The sequence below is a fragment of the Choloepus didactylus genome, chromosome X, assembly GCF_015220235.1.
Source record: "Choloepus didactylus isolate mChoDid1 chromosome X, mChoDid1.pri, whole genome shotgun sequence".
Taxonomy (NCBI): Eukaryota; Metazoa; Chordata; class Mammalia; order Pilosa; family Megalonychidae; genus Choloepus; species Choloepus didactylus.
The window spans coordinates 70,033,674-70,054,519 of NC_051334.1; the positions used below are offsets into that span (position 1 = coordinate 70,033,674).

At 40.9% G+C, this 20,846-nt stretch overlaps 1 protein-coding gene across 1 annotated transcript in view; it reads left to right on the forward strand.

Annotated features, from left to right (window-relative positions):
- Window positions 1–18,977: 18,977 nt before the first annotated feature.
- AR (androgen receptor) overlaps window positions 18,978–20,846 on the forward strand; it is a 196,028-nt gene continuing 194,159 nt past the window's right edge. The window contains exon 1 of the mRNA XM_037822338.1: window positions 18,978–20,516. Within this exon, the coding sequence (XP_037678266.1) occupies window positions 18,991–20,516 (1,526 nt within the window). The 5' untranslated portion in view covers window positions 18,978–18,990. The remainder of the gene's footprint in view (window positions 20,517–20,846) is intronic.

Genomic DNA, 20,846 nt, shown 5'->3' on the forward strand with positions numbered 1-20,846 from the left:
AAAAGCACAAAATTAAATATACAGTGAAGTGACACTTTCAGTTTACACACCTGAAATTTATGCATTGTCTATTTTTGTTTAAGCTATTGTATACTCCCTAAAAATGAATATGCATATTTTGTATATATTCAAATTTTAAGTGATATTTGTATTTCTGATTGATGTTTCAAGAAATTCTTCTTTGGGGATGTTCTAGTTTGCTAATGCTGCCAGAATGCAAAACACCAGAGATGGATTGGCTTTTACAAAAGGGGATTTATTTGGTTACACAGTTACAGTCTTAAGGTCATAAGTGTCCAAGGTAATCATCAGCAATTGGGTACCTTCACTGGAGGATGGCCAATGGTGTCTGGAAAACCTCTGTTAGCTGGGAAGGCACATGGCTGGCATCTGCTCCAAAGTTCTGGTTTCAAAATGGCTTTCTCCCAGGACATTCCTCTCTAGGCTGCAGTTCCTCAAAAATGTCACTCTTAGTTGCACTTGGGATATTTGTCCTCTCTCAGCTTCTCTGGAGCAAGAGTCTGCTTTCAACAGCCATTTTCAAACTGTCTCTCATCCGCAGCTCCTGTGCTTTCTTCAAAGCATCCCTCTTGGCTGTAGCTCCTCTTCAAAACATCCCTCACAGCTGCGCTGAGCACCTTCTGTTAGTTAGCTCATTTATATGGCTCCACTGATCAAGGCCCACCCTGAATGGGTGGGGCCATGCCTCCATGGAAATATCTCATCAGTTATCACCTACAGTTGGGTATGTCACATCTCCATGGAAACATCCAATCAAAAGGTCACACCCTAATCAAAAAGACCAACCAATCTGCCCCACAAGATTACATCAAAGATAATGGCATTTGGGAGGACATAATACATTCAAACTGGCACAGGGGATTTATTTCCTCAGTGTTATATTAAAGTCAAAGAAATCATCTATATCCAAATTTGGATACTTAAAGTAATTAGAGTATCCAAGGTTTGAGACCCAAATACAAAAGTAACAATGAATTACAGCATGATTAGTCCTGATTGAATTTAAATATATTGCAGTGATACATCTCTAATCACTGATTATTAGTTTTACATAAGTCCCTTAATAATTTGAAAGGGAAAGGATGGTATTAACAAAGATGTTTTTTGTTTTGTGCATACTAGAAAATAAAGATAACCTTATGCTGAGCAATTGTATTGATTTTCTTTAGTTTCTTCTTCTGATGGAGCTCTTGATGTATGAGCATTCATAAGCCACAGAAATATGTTCTTGCTAATTTTTTATGCTGATAAGTTCTTTTGGAAATAACTTAGGAAAATTGATCTATACTGTGATTTTACTAACCTCTTATGTAGAGGAGGGGATTTCAAATAGAAATGTCAGTAAACTTGTCACCTAGCTTGGTACTGTTTTCCTAAGTTCTGAACCAACTGCATCTCTAGCAACCATATAGAAGTTGTATGTGTGCTTTTCTCAGGATAATTTTCCTTCAAAACCATTATCTTTTAAATCAGGAGTTATTAATACAATTGTGTATGGTATAGTTCTCCAAAAAAAAAGAAGAGTTAAAATCAAAGATGTAACTGAACACCTGGAGGAACTATAAAAAGAACAGCAAATTAATCCCAAAGCAAGCAGAAAGAAAGAAATAAGAAAAATTGGAACAGAAATAAATGAAATCAAGAGTAAAAAAACAACAGAGAGAATCAACAAAACCAGAAGCTGGTTCTTTGAGAAAATCAATAAAATTGACAAACCCTTAGCAGAACTGACAAAGAAAAAAAGAAGATACAAACAAATAAAATCAGAAATGTGAGGGGGGGGATATTACTTCTGATACCACATAAATAAAAAGGATCATGAGAGGATACTATGAACAACTGTATGCCAACAAATTAGAAAACATAGATGACATAGAAAAATTCCTAGAAACACACAAACAACCTACACTAAATCTAGAAAAAATAGAAGACCTCAACAGATCAATTACAAGTAAAGAGAATGAATCAGTCATCAAAAATCTCCCAACAAGGAAAGCCCTAGCACAGATGGCTTCACAGATGAATTTTGCCAATCATTCCAAGAAGAAATAATACCAATCCTGCTCCTGAAGCTCTTCCAAAAAATTGAAGGGACAGACCATTACCTAACTCATTCTATAAGACCAACATCACTCTAATACCAAAGCCAGATAACAACACTACAAGAAAAGAAAATTACAGACCAATTTCTCTAATGAATATAGATGCAAAAATCCTCAACAAAAAGCTTGCAAATTGAATCCAGCACCACATTAAAAGAACTATACACCATAATCAAGTGGGATTTATCTCAGGTATGCAAGGTTGTTTCAACACAAGAAAATCAATCAATGTAACATACAACATTAAATAGCAAATGGAAAAAAAAAACACATGATAATCTCCATCAATCCAGGAAAGGTATTTGACAAAAAACCCAGCATCCTTTCTTGTTAAAAACACTTCAAAATATAGGAATTGAAGGAAACTCCCTCAACATGATAAAGGTTATGTATGAAAAGCACATAGATATTATCATACTCAATAGTGAAAGATGAAATGCTTTCCCTCTAAGATCTGGAAAAATACAAGGATGCTCACTGTCACCACTTTTATTCAACAGTGTACAGAAAATTATAGCCAAATAAGTTAAGCAAGAAAAAAAGGCATCCAAATTGGGAAGGAAGAAGGAAATCTTTCACTATTTGCAGATGACATGATCCTATATAGAGAAAGTCCTGAACAATCTACAACAAAGTTACCAGAGCTAATAAACGAGTTCAGCAAAGTGGATGGGTATAAGATCAACAACAACAAAAAAATCAGTAGAAATCTACGCACTAATAATGAGCAATCTGAGGAGGAAAGCAAAAAAATTCCATTTATAATAGCAACTAAAAGAATCGAATATATAGGAATAAATAAAACCAAAGGGGTAAAGAACCTGTACATGAGGAGGTAAAGAACCTGTACACAGAAAACTACAAAACATTGCCAAAAGTACTCAAAGAAGACCTAAATAAATTGAAGGACATTCCAAGTTCATGGATTGGAAGACTAAATATTGTTAAGATGTCAATTCTACCCAAAATGATTTACAGGTTCAATGCAATCCCAATCAAATTTTTTGCAGAAATTGAAAAGCCAATTATCAAATTTATTTGGAGTGGTAAGGGGTCCTGAATAGCCAAAAACATCTTGAAAAAGAATGAAGATGGCGGGCTCACACTTCCTTACTTTAAAACATATTACAGAGCTACCATGGTCAGAACAACATGGCACTGGTACAAGGCTAGCTATGTTGACCCACGGAATTGAATTGAAAGTTAAGAAATAGACCCTCACATTTATGGAACTGATTTTTGACAAAGTTGCCAAGTCCACTCAACTGGGACAGAATAGTTTCTTCAACAAATGGCACTGGGAGAACTGGATATCCATATGGAAAGGAACAAATGAGGACCCTTATTCACACCATATACAAAAATTATCTTAAAATGACTTGAAGACCTAAATATAAGAACTAGGAAAATAAAAGTCCTAGAAGAAAATGTAGGGAAGCATCTTCAGCATTTTGTGGTAGGCAACAGGTCTTTAGACTTACACCCAATGCAAAAGCAACAGAAGAAAAAATAGATAAATGAGACCTTATCAAAAACTAAAAACTTTTGTGCCTCAAAGGACTTTGTGATGAGACTAAAAAGACAACCTACTCAATTTGAGAAAATATTTTGAGATCACATATCTGATAAGGGTTTAATATCCAGAATATATAAAGAAATCCTACAACTCAACAATAAAAACACAAACAACCTGATTTCAAAATAGACATTTTTCCAAAGAGGAAATATTAATGGCTAAAAAGCAAATGAAATGATGCTCAACATCATTAGCTACTAGGGAAATGCAAATCAAAACCAAACCAAAATATCTTTTCACACACACTAGAATGGCTACTATTAAAAAGCAGAAAACTACATGTGTTAGAGGGAGAAATAGGAACACTCATTCATTGCTGGTGGCAATGTAAAATGGTGAAGCTGCTGTAGAAGCCAAGTTTGGTAGTTCTCCAGGAAGCTAGGTGTAGAATTACCATATGACCAAGCAATCACCGTACTAAGTATATACCCAGAAGAATTGAAAGCAGAGACTTGAACAGATATCTGCACACCAATATTCATATGGGCATTATTCGCAATTGCCAAAAGGTGGAAGCAACCCAAGTGTCTCTCAGCTGATGAATGGAAAGACAAAATGTAGCATATACATACGATGGAATATTATTCAGCCAGAAAAAGTAATGAAGTCCTGATGCATGCAGCAACATGAATGAACCTTGAGGACATTATGCTGAGTGACATAAGCCAGACAAAAAAAGACAAGTATTTTAGGACCTCACTGATATGAACTAATTATAATAAGCAAACTCATAGAGTTAGAATCTAGAATATGGGTTATCAGGGGATAGATTGGGATTAGAGAATGTGGAGTTAATGCTTAATTTGTACAGAATTTCTAGTTAGGCTGATTGCAAAGTTTTGGAAATGGATGGTTATGATGGTAGCACATTATTGTGAGTGTAGTTAACACCTCTCAATTATATATGTTAAGGTGGTTAAAAGGGGAATCTTTAGGTCACATATGTTACTCAAATAAAAGTTAGAAGTTAAAACATAAGACTGAATAACATAGTGAACCCTGTTGTAGACGATAGACTATAGTTAATAGTATAAGAATGTTCTTCCATGAATTATAACAGATGTATGACACGAATACAAGATGTTAATAATAGGATGGTATGTAGAAAAACATACACCTAAACTATGGGCAATTGTCAATAGTACTACTTTAATAATCTTTCAATGATTTTAACACAGGTAAGTACTGTTAAAAATAGGACAATTATTAAAATGTGCTGTCATCAATTGTAACAAATGTTCCACAACAATTAAAGGTGTTGGTGGTGGGGTGGTATATGAGAATACTGCATTTTATGTATGATTGTTCTGTAAACTCACAACTTCTCTAAAAAATTAGAACAAAAAGAAATCACAAGTCATAAGATGTTTGAAACTTGTGCTTATCACTTTCAAGCTGTGTGACCTTGAGTAAGTCACTTAAACTCTCTGAGTCTGTTTACTCATCTGTGAAATGAGAATAAAAATACCTTCCCAGATGAACATCTAGAGTTGTTGTTAGGATTAGATGAAAGAAAAAAGGCTTTGAAAACTCTAAATATGTTCAAATTGTTCTGATTGCTTAATGAAATAAAAGATAAAATCCATTCCACTAGTGTTGGAAATGATGAGCTTGGTTCTTCTTTTGACATTGTGAACTTCTTGAGCTTAGCATGATGCCTAGCACATGTAAGTGCTGAGAAATGATCAGTAACTTGTTGAGAGTTTCTGTGCATTTTGACAATGAGAGAAGAACCATGAATATGATATGCAAATATCATTTAGTTGATATGATAACATAACCTCTGGAGATAGCTTGCTGGGGTTCCAATTCTAACTCTACCACCTAGTAACTGTAAGAACATGAACAAGTTACTGTACTTTTCTAAGCTTTCCTTTCCTAATGTGTAAAATGAGAGTAATTAGAGTAATTTTCTCATAGAATTTTGAGGATTAAATGATTAATTCCCATGAAGAAGTTTGAGGAATGGCTGGACACAATGTAAGTGTGGCAATATGGAGCTATGTGCCCCAGGAAAACATGTTCTTACACTTAATCCATTCCTGTGAGTGTGAACCCATTGATAAGGTTACTCCAGTTAAGGTGTGGTCTAACTCAATCAAGATGAGTCTTAATCCTATTACTTGAGTCCCTTATAAGCAGAATGAAATTCAGGCAGTTAGAGAGAAGGCCACGGAAAGCAAGAATTTGAAAGTCAAAAGTTCCTGGAAGAGAAATAAGATGCTGTCATATGTATTGCCATTTGACAGAAAAGTCAAGAACCAAGGGTTGCTGGCAGCCAGACCCAGAATCCCAGTCCAAGAAGAAAGCATCGCCTTACTGAGTTGGCTTAAACAGCAGGAATTTATTGGTGTACAGTTTTGAAGCTATGAGAAGTCCAAAATCAAGGCATCATCAAAGCGATGCTTTCTTCCAGAACACTGTGGCATTCTGGGGCTGGCTGCCAGTGATCTTGGTCCTTGGTTTTTCTGTCACCTGTCAATGTATGGCAGCCTTTCCTAGCTTCTCCTTTCTCTTCTCTGTTCTGTTGACTTCCAACTTCTGGTTGTTCCCTGTAGCCTTCTCTCTTTCTGTGACCTTCTCCATAAGGCCTTCATAATAGGATTAACACCCATCCTGACTCACCTGGGCCACAATTTAACTAAAGTAGACTCATCAAAAGGTCCCATTTACAAGAGTTCACACTCAAAGGAATGGACCAAAGTCTAAGAATGTGCTTTTCTGGGGTATGTTAACTCCAAAGCACCACAATACCCCTGTCCTGGTTTGCTATCTGTGACAAGGGGCTGCTTTTAACAGCTTTGCAGAGACGTTTTCTTGATAGTGTCATAGCAAAAGCAATTGTATTTTGGCCAGTGTCAGCAAGCAGGTGACTGAGGAATGGCAATGTTGGATGGGAGACTATTGCTAAGGGGCTATTGTTGATTAGCTAGTATTTTGTTGTTGTATTTGGATTGCTGTAGTCTCAAATTTAAGTTGATTCAGGAAGGAAAACAATCAGAATTGGTATCCCATGAAATTCTATCAGAATGTAATTAGTCTTGGTCGGTTGGAAGATACTCTTTGCTTTTCTCTAGGGGTTTTTCATCATAATTCACAAATTATACACACGCTTGAGTCATCTAACTAAATAAAGTAACAGATTTTCAACTGACTAATATCAGAACACTATCTGTGATTCATTAGGTAAAGTGTAAGGATTCCTATTAATAAACCTCCACTTTCCAAGGTATGAGAAAATGATGTCCCTTTCCTTTCATTGATTTACATTTTAATGCAGTCAGAAATTAAAGAATGCTTTGATAGTCATAGGTTGATTCATGATATTCTAAGAGGTTAGCTGCCCTAGGTCAGGGTGAAACCTGGTGGGTGAGGAGCATTTTCTCAGGGGCTCGTAAGATAGGTTATACTTCTCTGAGGAGGCTTTGTGAAGGAAGGCAGTGGCAAAGGATTTTAGACTCCTTCTCCAACATATCCTCAGGGTTACTCCCTTGTATCTTCACTGTCACCTATACCCAGAAGCTGCTGCCAGTAAACTGGTCTCCAGAGAATTTGTCCCAATTGCAAGAAATATCTATTTCAAATTGATTTAAGTTTTCAGTTAGTTGCAAATAAGGTGGGGCTTTGTGGATGAGGATCACTTGTGATGGGGGTTAATCACTAAAGAAGCTGGTGTGGAAGGAAGAACTCCGACAAAGAATGCTGGCTCCATATTTCTCTGTACCTGAGCAACTGGATGACCTTGGGCATGCCATTTCAGCTTTCAAATGCTTGGGATTTTTTCTGTGTAGCAAAACCAATGACGTATTTTCTGCTTAACTCCAAAAATTGCTATGAAGACTGACTAAGGTATTATATGGAAATGTCCTTTGTGAACCTCAGTTTCCTGTAGAAAGATCAGGTAGTACTAATGCTTTCAGGGAGCAAAGCTAAGGAGACACCACAGAGATATGGATGAAGCCATCTTCCTTTTGTTAATCCAGAGAAATAATATGGATGTTATGGCAGTCATTCAGTGATTCACCTATTCTAGTTTTTTTTTTTTATTTTTTTCTGTTACTTTTTTTTAAATTCAATTTTATTGAAATATATTCACATACCATACAATCATCCATGGTGTACAACCAATTGTTCACAGTACCATCATATAGTTATGCATTCACCACCCCAATACATTTTTGAACATTTTCCTTACACCAGAAAGAATCAGAATCAGAATAAAAATAAAAGTAAAAAAGAACACCCAAATCATCCCCCTAATCCCACCCTATTTTTCATTGTTTTTGTCCCCATTTTTCTACTTATCCATCCATACACTGGATAAAGGGAGTGCGAGCCACAGGGTTTTCACAATCACACTGTCACCCTTTGTAATCTACATTGTTATACAATCGTCTTCAAGAGTCCAGGCTACTGGGTTGGAGTTTGGTAGTTTCAAGTATTTAATTCTAGCTATTCCAATACAGTAAAACCTAAAAAGTGTTATCTATATAGTGCATAAGAATGCCCACCAGAGTGACCTCTCAACTCCATTTGAAATCTCTCAGCCACTGAAGCTTTATTTCATTTCATTTCGCATCCCCATTTTGGTCAAGAAGATGTTCTCAATCCCATGATGCCTTGTCCAGTTTCATCCCCAGGAATCATATCCTGAATTACCAGGGAGATTTACCCCACTGAGAGTCAGGTCCCACATAGGGGAGAGGGCAGCGATTTCACCTGCCAAGGTGGCTTAGCTAGAGAGAGAGGGCCACATCTGAGCAACAAAGAGGCACTCGGGGGGAGACACTTAGGTACAATTATAAGCAGGTTTAGCCTCTCCTTGCAGCAAACCTATTCTAGTTTTGAACTCCACAGGGAGGCTTGGCTACTATGAAAGATAGCAGTAGCCTCATTTGAATCTTTTGGCCTCTACTCTAATTTTCCGGAATGCTCTATTCTTAAAGGCCTATAGGTGACATTTCTTCTCTGATTTATGGTCATTTTCCATTTTGGCAGCTACTAATACTCTCCTCTGAACCTGGTGGAGATGAAATAACTATGAGCCAAGAACCCCCATATGTAACCATGTGCAAATGTGTTTTTCAGCTAAGGATGTTGTCAAGGACATTTCTAGAGTACAATGGGATAGAGACTTTCTTCTGGGAAGGGTGAGGTGTGTGGGAAGGGAGAAAGTTCTTGCTGAAATGATTTACAACTGTTGAGCTCTGCTTCACATGTTTTGAAACCTTTTAAATGTGGAGTTTAAACTTTGAATCCCAAATGTTACCCCTGGCACCTAAACTTGGGATCGAATATCTTTAAGCCTTTTGAAAAGTAAATAGCACTAAACAGATGATACCAGTAATTAACTGTTGCCTAATCCCTGAGAGGCAATATGGTATTCTTTTTGTCAAACAGAACAGGCCCCAAACTCTACCTCTGCCTCAATATAGTCATCTTTAAAATCTGAAAAACAGCAAACCATAATACTTCCCATGGAGAGTTGTTATAAGGATTACAAGCTATATATTTATTGGTACATAATGGACAAACAATAATTTTAATAACTCATTATAAATTTTGTTTGTATTCATTATTTTATTTGGTTTCCACAACAAATTGGCAGGATGGAAATTATCTATTTCCAGGATGGAAATTACTCTATTTTTCATATAAGTAAAAGGAGTCCCAGAATGGTTAAGGGATTAGCCAAAGATCACATAGAACATATAAAGGAGTGGGAAGAATGTTTATTTTTCATCAATGTAACTGTAAAGCTTTGTTATAAATGCCTTGATATACTAGCAATTTAATTAAGTTATGCCACAGCTCACCTAATGTTTGGTCCACATGTTAGGGATGGACAGGGCACCTCACCATACTTTGACATCAGCAAGGCAGCTGAGGCAAGAGATAAATTGTTTGTAAAAGAACACCTAAGTTCATAGTACCATCCCTGCCTCCTACCAGCTGGCTGACCATGGACAAATCAATTAACATTTTTGAACTTCAGTTTCCTCCTCAATTAAATGGGGGGATAATCCCTACTCCCTGGGTTTCTTATACAAAGGTAAGTAATTATCCAGGTCCTGTAATGACAGTATATCACAGCAGATTCCTTGTGGATAATTCTTGTGAATTATCAACGTTAGAAGTCAAATGGAAGAGGTGTGACGAAACCTCTCTCTTATTCCAATTTTTTAATTTGCTTGCATTTAACATTCTATACCTATATTTTGGTAAAATAGAACATTTAGAGCTCTTAGTCCCTTTGCCTAGCAAAATGGCCAGCATACATTAATAACTGTATACATTTGTGGAACAAATAAAAAATAATGAATGGCAATGTACAAGGTGGGGGCAGGAGGAAGATATGTATATATCTAATTAGGATGCATATACTATTGTGGTAAGTATTCTAAAAGAGATAAGAATAAAGTGTTACATAAATTAATTATGATTAATAAATCCAGGAACGTTTCCCAGAGAACTGAACATTTGAGCTGTATTTTGAAAGATAGGTTGAATTTGGTCATAAGGGAAGGGAGAGAATAACATTCCAGTAGAAGGGAAGAGCATGATATAAAGGTAGGCAGGCCTGAGAATGTAGGTACATTCAAAGGGAGCCCAAGAAGTCTAATGCAGCTGAAGCGGTGGCGCGTGTCAGGAGGAAGAGGTAGGAAAAGAGGCTGGAGAGACAAATTGGGATCTAACAGTAATGGACTTTAGAAGCCAGCCTATGGAACTTGGACTTGAACCTGCAAACCAGAAGTTGCAGATTGGCAGCCCATGAACTTGTCCACAGAAGTGTTTTGTTTGGCCTGCAGAGGGCTGGCCTGCATGATGTTTCTGAGCCAATTGAATAGTTGCCAACTTTAAAAAATATCAGGAGATTTCACATTAAAATCTGGAATGCTGTTCTTGAAAATAATGGAACATCTGAGACACTAATAATGCATTCCTGCCTGGCAACAACTAGTTAGAGCTGAGTGGTGACTGGCTCCTTTATATGGGGCATCTGCTCTTTGGTCACAGCCCCACCCTTTGTATTTCCAATACCAGGTGCTCTTTATTTTTGTTACCTAGAAGCATTTAGGTTTGAAACCCCTGGTGTAGGCAACTGAAGGTTATAGAGCAGAGGAAAGATGTTATCAGAGTTGTCTTTTTAGAAAGAACCCTCTGTTTCTGATTCTGTTGAAGATGGCCTGGAAGAGGGTGGTAAGGAGAAATGTTAGGAGTACAGCTATGGAAAAGGAGAAGATGAAACAGAAGCACTAACATTGAGGGGCAGGAAGAAAATATGAGATGAAAAAGTAGTCCTTCATAACCCTCAAAGTGGAGGAAATAGCAGGCATCCAAAAATTAGCAGAGGCAAGAATTCAGGGATATTCCATAAGCCCCACTCCTCATTTCTAGCCCAACTCAAATTTTGTTATTTATGATTCTTTACTCTCATTCCTAGACCATGATTGAGTTCCACAAAGGCAAGATCCACAGTCTCCTATTTGTCAATGAATCCCAAGTGTCTAGCATAGAGCCTGGCAAATAGTAAGTGCTTAAAAAATGTTCGTTGGAGGGATTTTATATTTTGATTCTAGGCTGAGGAGAGGTCTATAATATTTCTAAGCACACTGAAACCACAGTAGTTTTTGTAAACCCCCAAAGGTAAAATCTCAGTTTGGAAATAGAAGCTTAATCCTATAAAAATAGAAACCAGGCATTTATTCAACAGATATTTATTGAGCACCTTCCATGTGCCACACTGTGCTGAGTCCTAAGGAGTCAATGGTGAACAAAAAGCAATATGGTCCCTGCTTTCAGGAAACTGACAGTTTAGTGAGGAAAACAGATATTTAAAAACTAAATGAATAATTAATATTTAATTTTTTAAGAAGTCCTCAAAAGGAGAAATACTGGGTGTTACTAAAGCATGTTAAAGGGTGGGGTGGGGGTAGGGCTGGAAGGTCCAGTAAGGTTTCCTTGGAGTGGTGATATGTATAGGAACTAACTGGATGTGGTGACATGTATAGGAGTTAACTGAATGAATAGGGAGAAAGACAGCCAGTATTTCAGGTAGAGGGAACAGCATATATAATGGCAGGAAGGACTATAGGGCATTTGAGTAACCGAATAAAGAACAGTGTGAATGGAGCTTAGAAAGGAGGTGGAAAAGAAATACGAAATGAAGTCAGAGAGGTGGACAGATGCCAAATTATGTAGGGTCAGGTTAAAGATTTGGACTTTAATGCGAAGAGGAATGGGAAGCCAGTGACAGGATAGAAATAGAGGAATAAAATGATCAGATTCAACTTTCAAAAAGATCTCTCTACACACACATATATTGACAACTGTTTATTGGCTATGGTGCAAAAGCAATTAAATGAGAAAGGATAGTCTTTTCAACAAATGATGCTATAAAATAGGAAATCTATATACAAAATAATCAGATATCTATATGTGAAAATTAACTCAAAATGGATCATAGACCTAAATGTAAACCAAAATCTATCCAGCTTCTAGAAGAAAACATGGGAGACAATCTTGTGATCCTGGATTAGAAAAGTATTTCTTAGTTACGTCACCAAAAGTATAATCTATAAATGAACAAATTATTAAATTAGAAATCATAAAAATGTAAACCTTCTGCTCTTCAGAGGACACTGATAAAACAATGAAGACAAATTACAGACTGAGAGAAAATATTTGCAAGTCATATTTCTGATAAAGAATCCAGAATATATAAGTAATTCTCAAAACTCCATAATAAGAAAACAAAACAGCACAATTTAAAAAATGGGCACAAGATTTGAGTAAGACATTTCATCAAAGAACATACAGAAATGGAAAATAAGCACATGAAACATGTTCATCATTATACACTAACAAAATGCAAATTAAGTAAGATACCACTATACATCTAATTAGAATGTCTAAAATTAAAAACGATCGAACCAAATATTGGTGAGGATGTGATGAAACTGGAATTCTCATTTGCTAGGGGGAGTGTAAAACTGTATAACCACTTTGGAAGACAGTTTGGCAATTTCTTAAAAAGATAAATACACTTACCCTATGCCCCATCCATTCCCCTAAGTATTTATCCAAGAAAATTGAAAGCATATATCCATCCAACTACTTGTGTATGAATTTTCATAGCAACATTACTCATAATAGCATAAAACTGGAAAGAACCGAAATGTCCATCAACAAGCAAATGGATAAATAAATTGTGGTACATCCATGCAATTAAATACTATTCAGCATTAAAGAAGAATGAACTACTGATACATATAACAACTTGGGTGGATATCAAAGGAATTATGTTGAGTAAAAGACACCAGTCCTCCCTCCCCTAAAAAAAGAGTGCATATTATATGATTCCATTGATTTAAAATTATAGAAACCAAAAAGTAACCTATAATGACAGAAAGCAGATCAGTGTTTGCCCGGGGATGGGGTGGGGTGGGTGGTGGAGCACAGACAGGGCTGGAGGGAGAAAGTACAAAGAGACAGAAAGAAACTATTGGGGGTGATGGATATGTTCATGATCTTGGCTGGGTGATGGTTTCATGAGTGCGTGCATGTTTGAAACCTTACCAATTGGTACTCTTTAAATATGTGTAGGCTATTGTATGTCAATTATAACTTAATAAGTCTGTTGGAAAATCCCTCTGGCTGCTCAATGATGACCTGATTCTAAGCAAGTTAAGAGTGGATGGAGGACCGTTTGCAATGATCCAGGTGAGAAAGGATGGTGCCTTAAACTAGGTTGACAGCAACAGAGATGAAAAGAAGTGGGAAGATGTGTGAGATATTTAGGAAATAAAACCCACAGGATTTGGAAAATGTCTACCATTTTCTAAAGGACAGCTCATTATGGCTTTTCTGAGCAAAGAGCTAGGGATCCGTTAACAAAGCCTCCTTGATATTGCTGAGGAAACCCACAGCAGAAACTTACCCTCAGTTTGACAATCCTGAGAGGACATGGCTGGTTACTTACTTGAATTCCTTTAAAAATTGGGAAAAAAAAAGAAGTTGAAGGAAGCTGGTACAAACACTGACTTTTATATAATGTTTTTCAACCATGTCTTTTTTTTATATAACTTTTTATGGGAGAATTTTTAGGTTTACAGAAAAACACTGTAGAAAATACAGAGTTCCCATATAACCCCCACACACTATTAATACCTTGCATTAGTGTGGTATGTTTGTTACAACTGATGAAAGAATATTATTATGATTGTACTATTAACTACATAGTCCATAGTTTACATTAGGGTACATTGTTTGTGTTAAACAGTTCTATTTTTTAATATTTTTATTCTAGTAACATATATACAATGTAAAATTTTCCCTTTTAACAACATTCAAATATATAATTCAGTGTTGTTAATTATGTTCACAATGTTATGCTACCATCACCTTCATCCATTACCAAAACTTTTTCTTCACCCCTTCCCCCAAAATTCTGAACCAATTGAGTACAATCAACAGTGCCTCTTGATTGAGAGGAAAATAGGATTTGAGAATGGGCATTCAGAGTTCAAATAAAGCATATTCCTCTAATATGCTCACAATAGTTTACCTCTCTTGATAATGATATAATTTTGATGGCATGATGTTTGAAAATAAAAACTAGCCAAATGAACCTTCAGATTTATAGAATTCTTTTCTGTTTAAAAGTTTCCCACACACATTCTCTCTTTTAATTGCCATATCAGCATTATGAGGGTAGGTATTACTGGCCACAATTTTCTAATGAGGAAACTGTAAAAACCATTTTGGTACTATGGAACCAACATGAACTTTGGAAGCTGTCAGACCTGGGTTTGAATGTCTGTTGGGCTGACATTTATTCAAAGGATAACTTCAGAGAATTATTTCCTTGTGTAATTTTTTCAAGTTTCTTTGCTTCTTACTTCCCTCTTCATGCCTGCCCATTGGCCACTTCACTGCCCCCTACTGAGTGTAAGAAGAAAACTGAAGTCAGTTACAGCACCCTAAATTATCAGTGTTGGAAGAGACCTTAATAATCATCTCTTCTTCCTCCTTCATCCATTTCACAGAGCAAGAAACTAAGGCTGAGGAAGAAAACAGGATTCATTGCCATTCTGTAGCCCAACTTTTCACCTGTGCTGTTTCTATTCTACCAACCTGCCAGCCAACTTAGTTCCCTTTGATCAATCCTAGTTTAAAGCTTGGTGGGATTGGAGCTGTGATTAACGATTTGAATAAGGTTTTCAAAGTATCTGTACATTTCAATTACATATTTCTGTTCCCCATTACAATAAGGAATCAAGAATTAGCTATAGTAAAGTTTAATTGACATCTCTATTAATCAGAATTTTTTTTTTAAATCATAAGGAGTGAATTGTAAGATTCCTCACCAACAAAGGGGCTATGGTTGAGGTATGTTCGGGCAGAGCTACAGCCATTAAAATCCCAAGGGATAAATTTTCACCTCCAAAGAAGTTAAGCGAGCTTATAAAGGGACTCCTCACTCATTTATAGCCCTTTTCCCAAGTGCCCATGAGATTGATGCATCTAGCTAAACAGCAATGGGATGGAAGACAAGATTAGATTCTACTAATATGGAACATAGAGCAAACTCAAATTATGCCTTGCTTCAGCATCTCCACCTGCAAAATAGAGCAGATTCTGCTCATTCTTCCCTTCCTTTAGCATTGAATTACCTCCTTTGTTCAGGGTAAATAAAAGTCCATGATGCTCTGCTGTGCACAAGATAAAGCTACATCCCTGCCTTCCTCTGTAGAAGCTTGTAAAAATTAGAAGAGGCCCAGGCAAAAATGTTTATGTGCCCTCTGGGACAGACCGATCCTGCCCACATCTAGAGGTCTAAGGACTTTAAAAGGTAGGGAGGCCCAGAGCTCCTGCTGACATAAAAGGATGTCTCATTCCTTATAAATCTTCTCTTGGCACCCTATCATTTCCTCTGCACTTCCACTGCCATTCCATTTCATAGGGGCTATGGGACCTTCCCCACAAAGGAGCAGTTATAGTACCCTACATCACCTTCCACTCCTGGCTGTTCAGCAAAAGGAGGAAAATAACCATATGTAGGTAGGCTCTATTCCTTAACAGTGCTTTTCACAAGCTTAAAGTATGCAAGGACAGATTGGAAAATCAAGGGCCTGTATAGAAACAAATGGTTTTGCAAAGCCTTGGACAAAATTGAGGGTCCATTTATACATATGGCAAGTGTTTCTAGTCTTTGTGTGTTTGCCTGATTGTCTGGATGATTTTGCCTTTGAATGTCTGGATAGGTGAGAAGTGCATGGTTGGAGGCAACTCCAGATAAGAAGAATGGAAAAGAAGAGGGAAGAGATAATCCCTGGTTCCAGGGCGGAGGGTTCCTAGAGCAACTGGAATTCTGCAATAGGGCCCCATCTACCCCTATGGAGGAATCTCCAAAGTTTCAGCAAATGTATGCTGGCTTGACCATAGCTTGCTCCTCCATTTGCAGGAGACCCTCCCAAATGCATGTCCCCATCAGCAGGAACAGAAGCCTTCATAACTCTTAGGTGCAGGTACTCGAACCGTCTTCCCTACCTCCCTAGCTCCCTCCCTCTTCCCCTCTCGCAGCGTCCATTCTGAGACTGGGCTTCAGAACCAAATCTAGCCAGAGTGGCCTCTAGGCTCTTGGGTAGCGCCGTCCTGAAATAAAGCTCAGGGTTAAATCTTCAGCCCTGGCGCCTAAACTCGGGTCTAGGAGAGAAGGAGATAGTCAAGGAGCAAGGGTCCTCCAGTGCTGGAGGAAGCCTCTTTTGCCCTCACCCACGTTGCGCCAGCACTTGTTTCTCCAAAGCCACCCAGCGTTTGTGCGCGGTGAGGGGAGGGGAGAAAAGGAAAGGGGAGGGAAGGGAGAAAAGAGGTGGGAAGGCAGGGAGGCCGGCCCGGCGGGGGCGGGACCCGATTTGCAAACTGTTGCTTTTGCTCTCCACCTCCCAGCTTCCTCTCCGAGATCCCGGGGAGCCGGTTTGCCCAGAGAGCCAGCCGGAGGGTCCGGAGCAAGCTTGAATGCAGAGGAGGTGACCGAGGGAAGGCGACGGAGTTAGCCGACCCAGTGCCGGACGGTTGCTGAAGGGATGCACCTCGCCAACTCCAGCTCGGCTCTAGTGGCAGCTTACGCCTCTTGCAGAGCGGCGGCTTCGAAGCCGCAGCCCCAGAGCTGCCCTTTCCTTTTCGGTGAAGTTTTTAAAAGGAATGACTATGGTCTGTTAATTTCTGATGGGTATAGTAGGAACAAGTTCACAGAAATGTTGCTATATTAGGTAACTTTCTTGGGGTAAAGTAGGAACAGGTTGGAAGTTAAGCAGTTATCTTAGGTTAGTTGTCTTTTTCTTACTCCCTTGTTATGGTCTCTTTGAAATGTTCTTTTATTGTATGTTTTTTTTTTAATTTTTTTTTCATACAGTTGATTTAAAAAAGAAAGGAAAGTTAAAAAAAAAAAAAAAAAGAAAAACAAGGAAAAAAATATGTAGTGCCCCCTTGAGGAGCCTGTGGAGAATGCAGGGGTATTGGCCTACCCCACCTCGATGGTTGCTAACATGACCACAGACATAGGGGACTGGTGGTTTGCTGGGTTGAGCCCTCTACCATAGGTTTTACCCTTGGGAAGACGGTTGCTGCAAAGGAGAGGCTAGGCCTCCCTATAATTGTGCCTAAGAGCCTCCTCCCGAATGCCTCTTTGTTGCTCAGATGTGGCCCTCTCTCTCTAGCTAAGCCAACTTGAAAGGTGAAATCACTGCCCTCCCCTCTACGTGGGATCAGACACCCAGGGGAGTGAATCTCCCTGGCAACGTGGAATATGACTCCCGGGGAGGAATGTAGAAACCTGGCATTGTGGGATGGAGAACATCTTCTTGACCAAAAGGGGGATGTGAAAGGAAATAAAACAAGCTTCAGTGGCAGAGAGATTCCAAAAGGAGCCGAGAGGTCACTCTGGTGGGCACTCTTACGCACATTTTAGACAACCCTTTTTAGGTTCTAAAGAATTGGGGTAGCTGGTGGTGGATATCTGAAACTATCAAACTACAACCCAGAACCCATGAATCTCGAAGACAATTGTATAAAAATGTAGCTTATGAGGGGTGACAATGGGATTGGGAAAGCCATAAGGACCACACTCCACTTTGTCTAGTTTATGGATGAATGAGTAGAAAAATAGGGGAAGGAAACAAACAGACAAAGGTACCCAGTGTTCTTTTTTACTTCAATTGCTCTTTTTCACTTTAATTATTATTCTTGTTATTTTTGTGTGTGTGCTAATGAAGGTGTCAGGGATTGATTTAGGTGATGAATATACAACTATGTAATGGTACTGTGAACAATCGAATGTATGATTTGTTTTGTATGACTGTGTGGTATGTGAATATATCTCAATAAAATGATAAAAAAAATACATGTAAAAAACTGAATATTATTTAGGCAAAACATGAAAGTACTTACCATGAAATTAAACAATTTAAATAAAGAAAAAATAAATAAATAAAAGCTGCTAGAGGCTCAGAAGAAGCGAGCAAAGTGTCGGATAAGACTGACGGCTGCCTTTGTCCTCCTTCCTTTCCACCCCGCCCCCTCCCCCAGGGTCTCCTCTCCGGCTGCTGCCCCTGCCCGCGCCTCTCTGCAACTACCCCCCCCCCCCCCACCGCTGGCCCAGCGGGGCCAGCCGGAGTTTGCAGAGAGGTAACTCCCTTTGGCTGCGAGCTGGCGAGCTAGTTGCACGTTGCAAAGACAGCCCTGGGAGCCCAGCGACCAGGGAGCGGCTTCAGCACTGCAGCCTGGACCTTGCTGGTTAGGCGGCACGCGGGGCGGCCCCCTGGTTCTCTCTACTCCCTATCCTCCTGCCACTGCCGCTTCACCCCCAGGTCACGAAGCCAGGGATCAAAAAATGAAAAGGCAGGCAGCCCTTCAGTAGCAAATAACAACAAAAACAGGTTATTTGCATCTGCTTCAGTGGAAACTGACTTTGGAAGCAGAAGAGTTTTCCTTTTTTCCCCTCTTCTTCAAGATTTGAGCATCTTTTGAAAGCACCCTCCAAGTTTTCAGAGATAGACTGTGAGCCTAACAGGGCAGGTCGTGTTCAGCGCGTGTTTTCCTCTACACAAGACTTTGAGGCTGTCAGAGCGCTTTTGCGTTGTTGCTCCTGCAAGTTTCCTTCCCAGGAGGTTCCCGCAGGTGGGCAGCTAACTGCACTGGCTACTGCATAGCAGCCTGTTGAACTCTTCTGAGCAAGAGAAGAGAAGGTAGGGTAAGGTAATTAGGTGGAAGATTCATCCAGGTTCAAGGATGGAGGTGCAGTTAGGGCTGGGGAGGGTCTATCCCCGGCCGCCGTCCAAGACCTATCGAGGAGCTTTCCAGAACCTGTTCCAGAGCGTGCGCGAAGTGATCCAGAGCCCGGGTCCCCGGCACCCTGAGGCCGCGAGCGCAGCACCTCCCGGCGCCCGTTTGCAGCAGCAGCAGCAACAACAGCAGCAGGAGACCAGCCCCCGCCAGCAGCAGCAAGGTGAGGATGGATCTCCCCAAACCCAGAGCAGAGGACCTACAGGCTACCTGGCCCTTGACGAGGAGCAGCAGCCTTCACAACAGCAGTCAGGCCCAGAGGGCCACCCCGAGAGCGGCTGCATCCCAGAGCCAGGAGCCGCCGCGGCCGCCGGCAAGGGGCTGCCGCAGCAGCCGCCAGCACCTCCGGAGGAGGATGACTCAGCTGCCCCATCCACGTTGTCCCTGCTGGGCCCCACTTTCCCGGGATTAAGCAGCTGCTCCACCGACCTTAAAGACATCCTGAGCGAGACCGGCATCATGCAACTCCTTCAGCAGCAGCAGGAGGCGACATCTGAAGGCAGTAGCAGCAGCAGCAGTGGAAGAGCGAGGGAGGCCGCTGGGGCTCCCATCTCCTCCAAGGACAGTTATTTAGGGGGCACTTCGACCATCTCAGATAGCGCCAAGGAGTTGTGTAAGGCGGTGTCGGTGTCCATGGGCTTGGGTGTGGAGGCGTTGGAGCATCTGAGTCCTGGGGAACAGCTTCGGGGGGGTTGCATGTACGCCCCACTTCTGGGAGGCCCACCCGCTGTACGTCCCACTCCTTGCGCCCCGCTGGCTGAATGCAAAGGTTCTTTGCTGGACGAAGGCCCAGGCAAAGACACTGAAGAGTCTGCGGACTATTCCCCTTTCAAAGGAGGTTACGCTAAAGGGCCGGATGGCGAGACCCTGGGCTGTTCAGGCAGCGGCGAGGCTGGGGGCTCCGGGACTCTTGAGCTGCCGTCCACCCTGTCTCTCTACAAGTCTGGAGCACTGGACGAGGCAACAGCTTACCAGAGTCGCGACTACTACAACTTTCCACTGGCCCTGGCTGGGCCTCCTCCCCCTCCGCCGCCTCCCCATCCCCATACCCGCATCAAGCTGGAGAACCCGCTGGACTACGGCAGCGCCTGGGCAGCCGCGGCGGCACAATGCCGCTATGGGGACCTGGCGAGTCCGCACGGCGGTGGTGCAGCGGGACCAGGTTCTGGTTCGCCTTCAGCCGCCGCCTCCTCTTCCTGGCACACTCTTTTTACAGCCGAAGAAAGCCAGTTGTATGGGCCCTGTGGCGGTGGTAGTGGCGGCAACGCAGGCGGTGAGGCGGGAGCTGTAGCTCCCTATGGCTACACTCGGCCACCTCAGGGGCTGGCGGGCCAGGAAGGCGACTTTGCCCCACCCGATGTGTGGTACCCCGGCGGCGTGGTGAGCAGAGTACCCTACCCCAGCCCCAGTTGTGTCAAAAGCGAGATGGGCCCCTGGATGGAGAGCTACTCTGGACCTTACGGGGACATGCGGTAAGTTCCTCCTCCCAGAAATGTCGCCCTTCAGCCCAGGGCCCAGAATCCATGTGCGGTCTAGGGTATCTATCCTCTCTAACCCGCGGGAACATGCCGACTCCCCCTGGGAGTCCTTAGTAATGTCCCATGGAAAGGGCCGCCCTAAATCTGGAGCCCTCCCTGGGGCTCCCTGCCTGCCAAAGATTTGACCTGCGCACTCCGAATCCCTACTGTGCTTCCCGAATCCCCGCTGCGCGCCCGGGGTGCAGGTGAGTGCCCTTCCAGATTCATGGACAACTCCCCCAGCCACCTAAAATCTTCGCCTCCTGGTGATACTCCATATCCCCC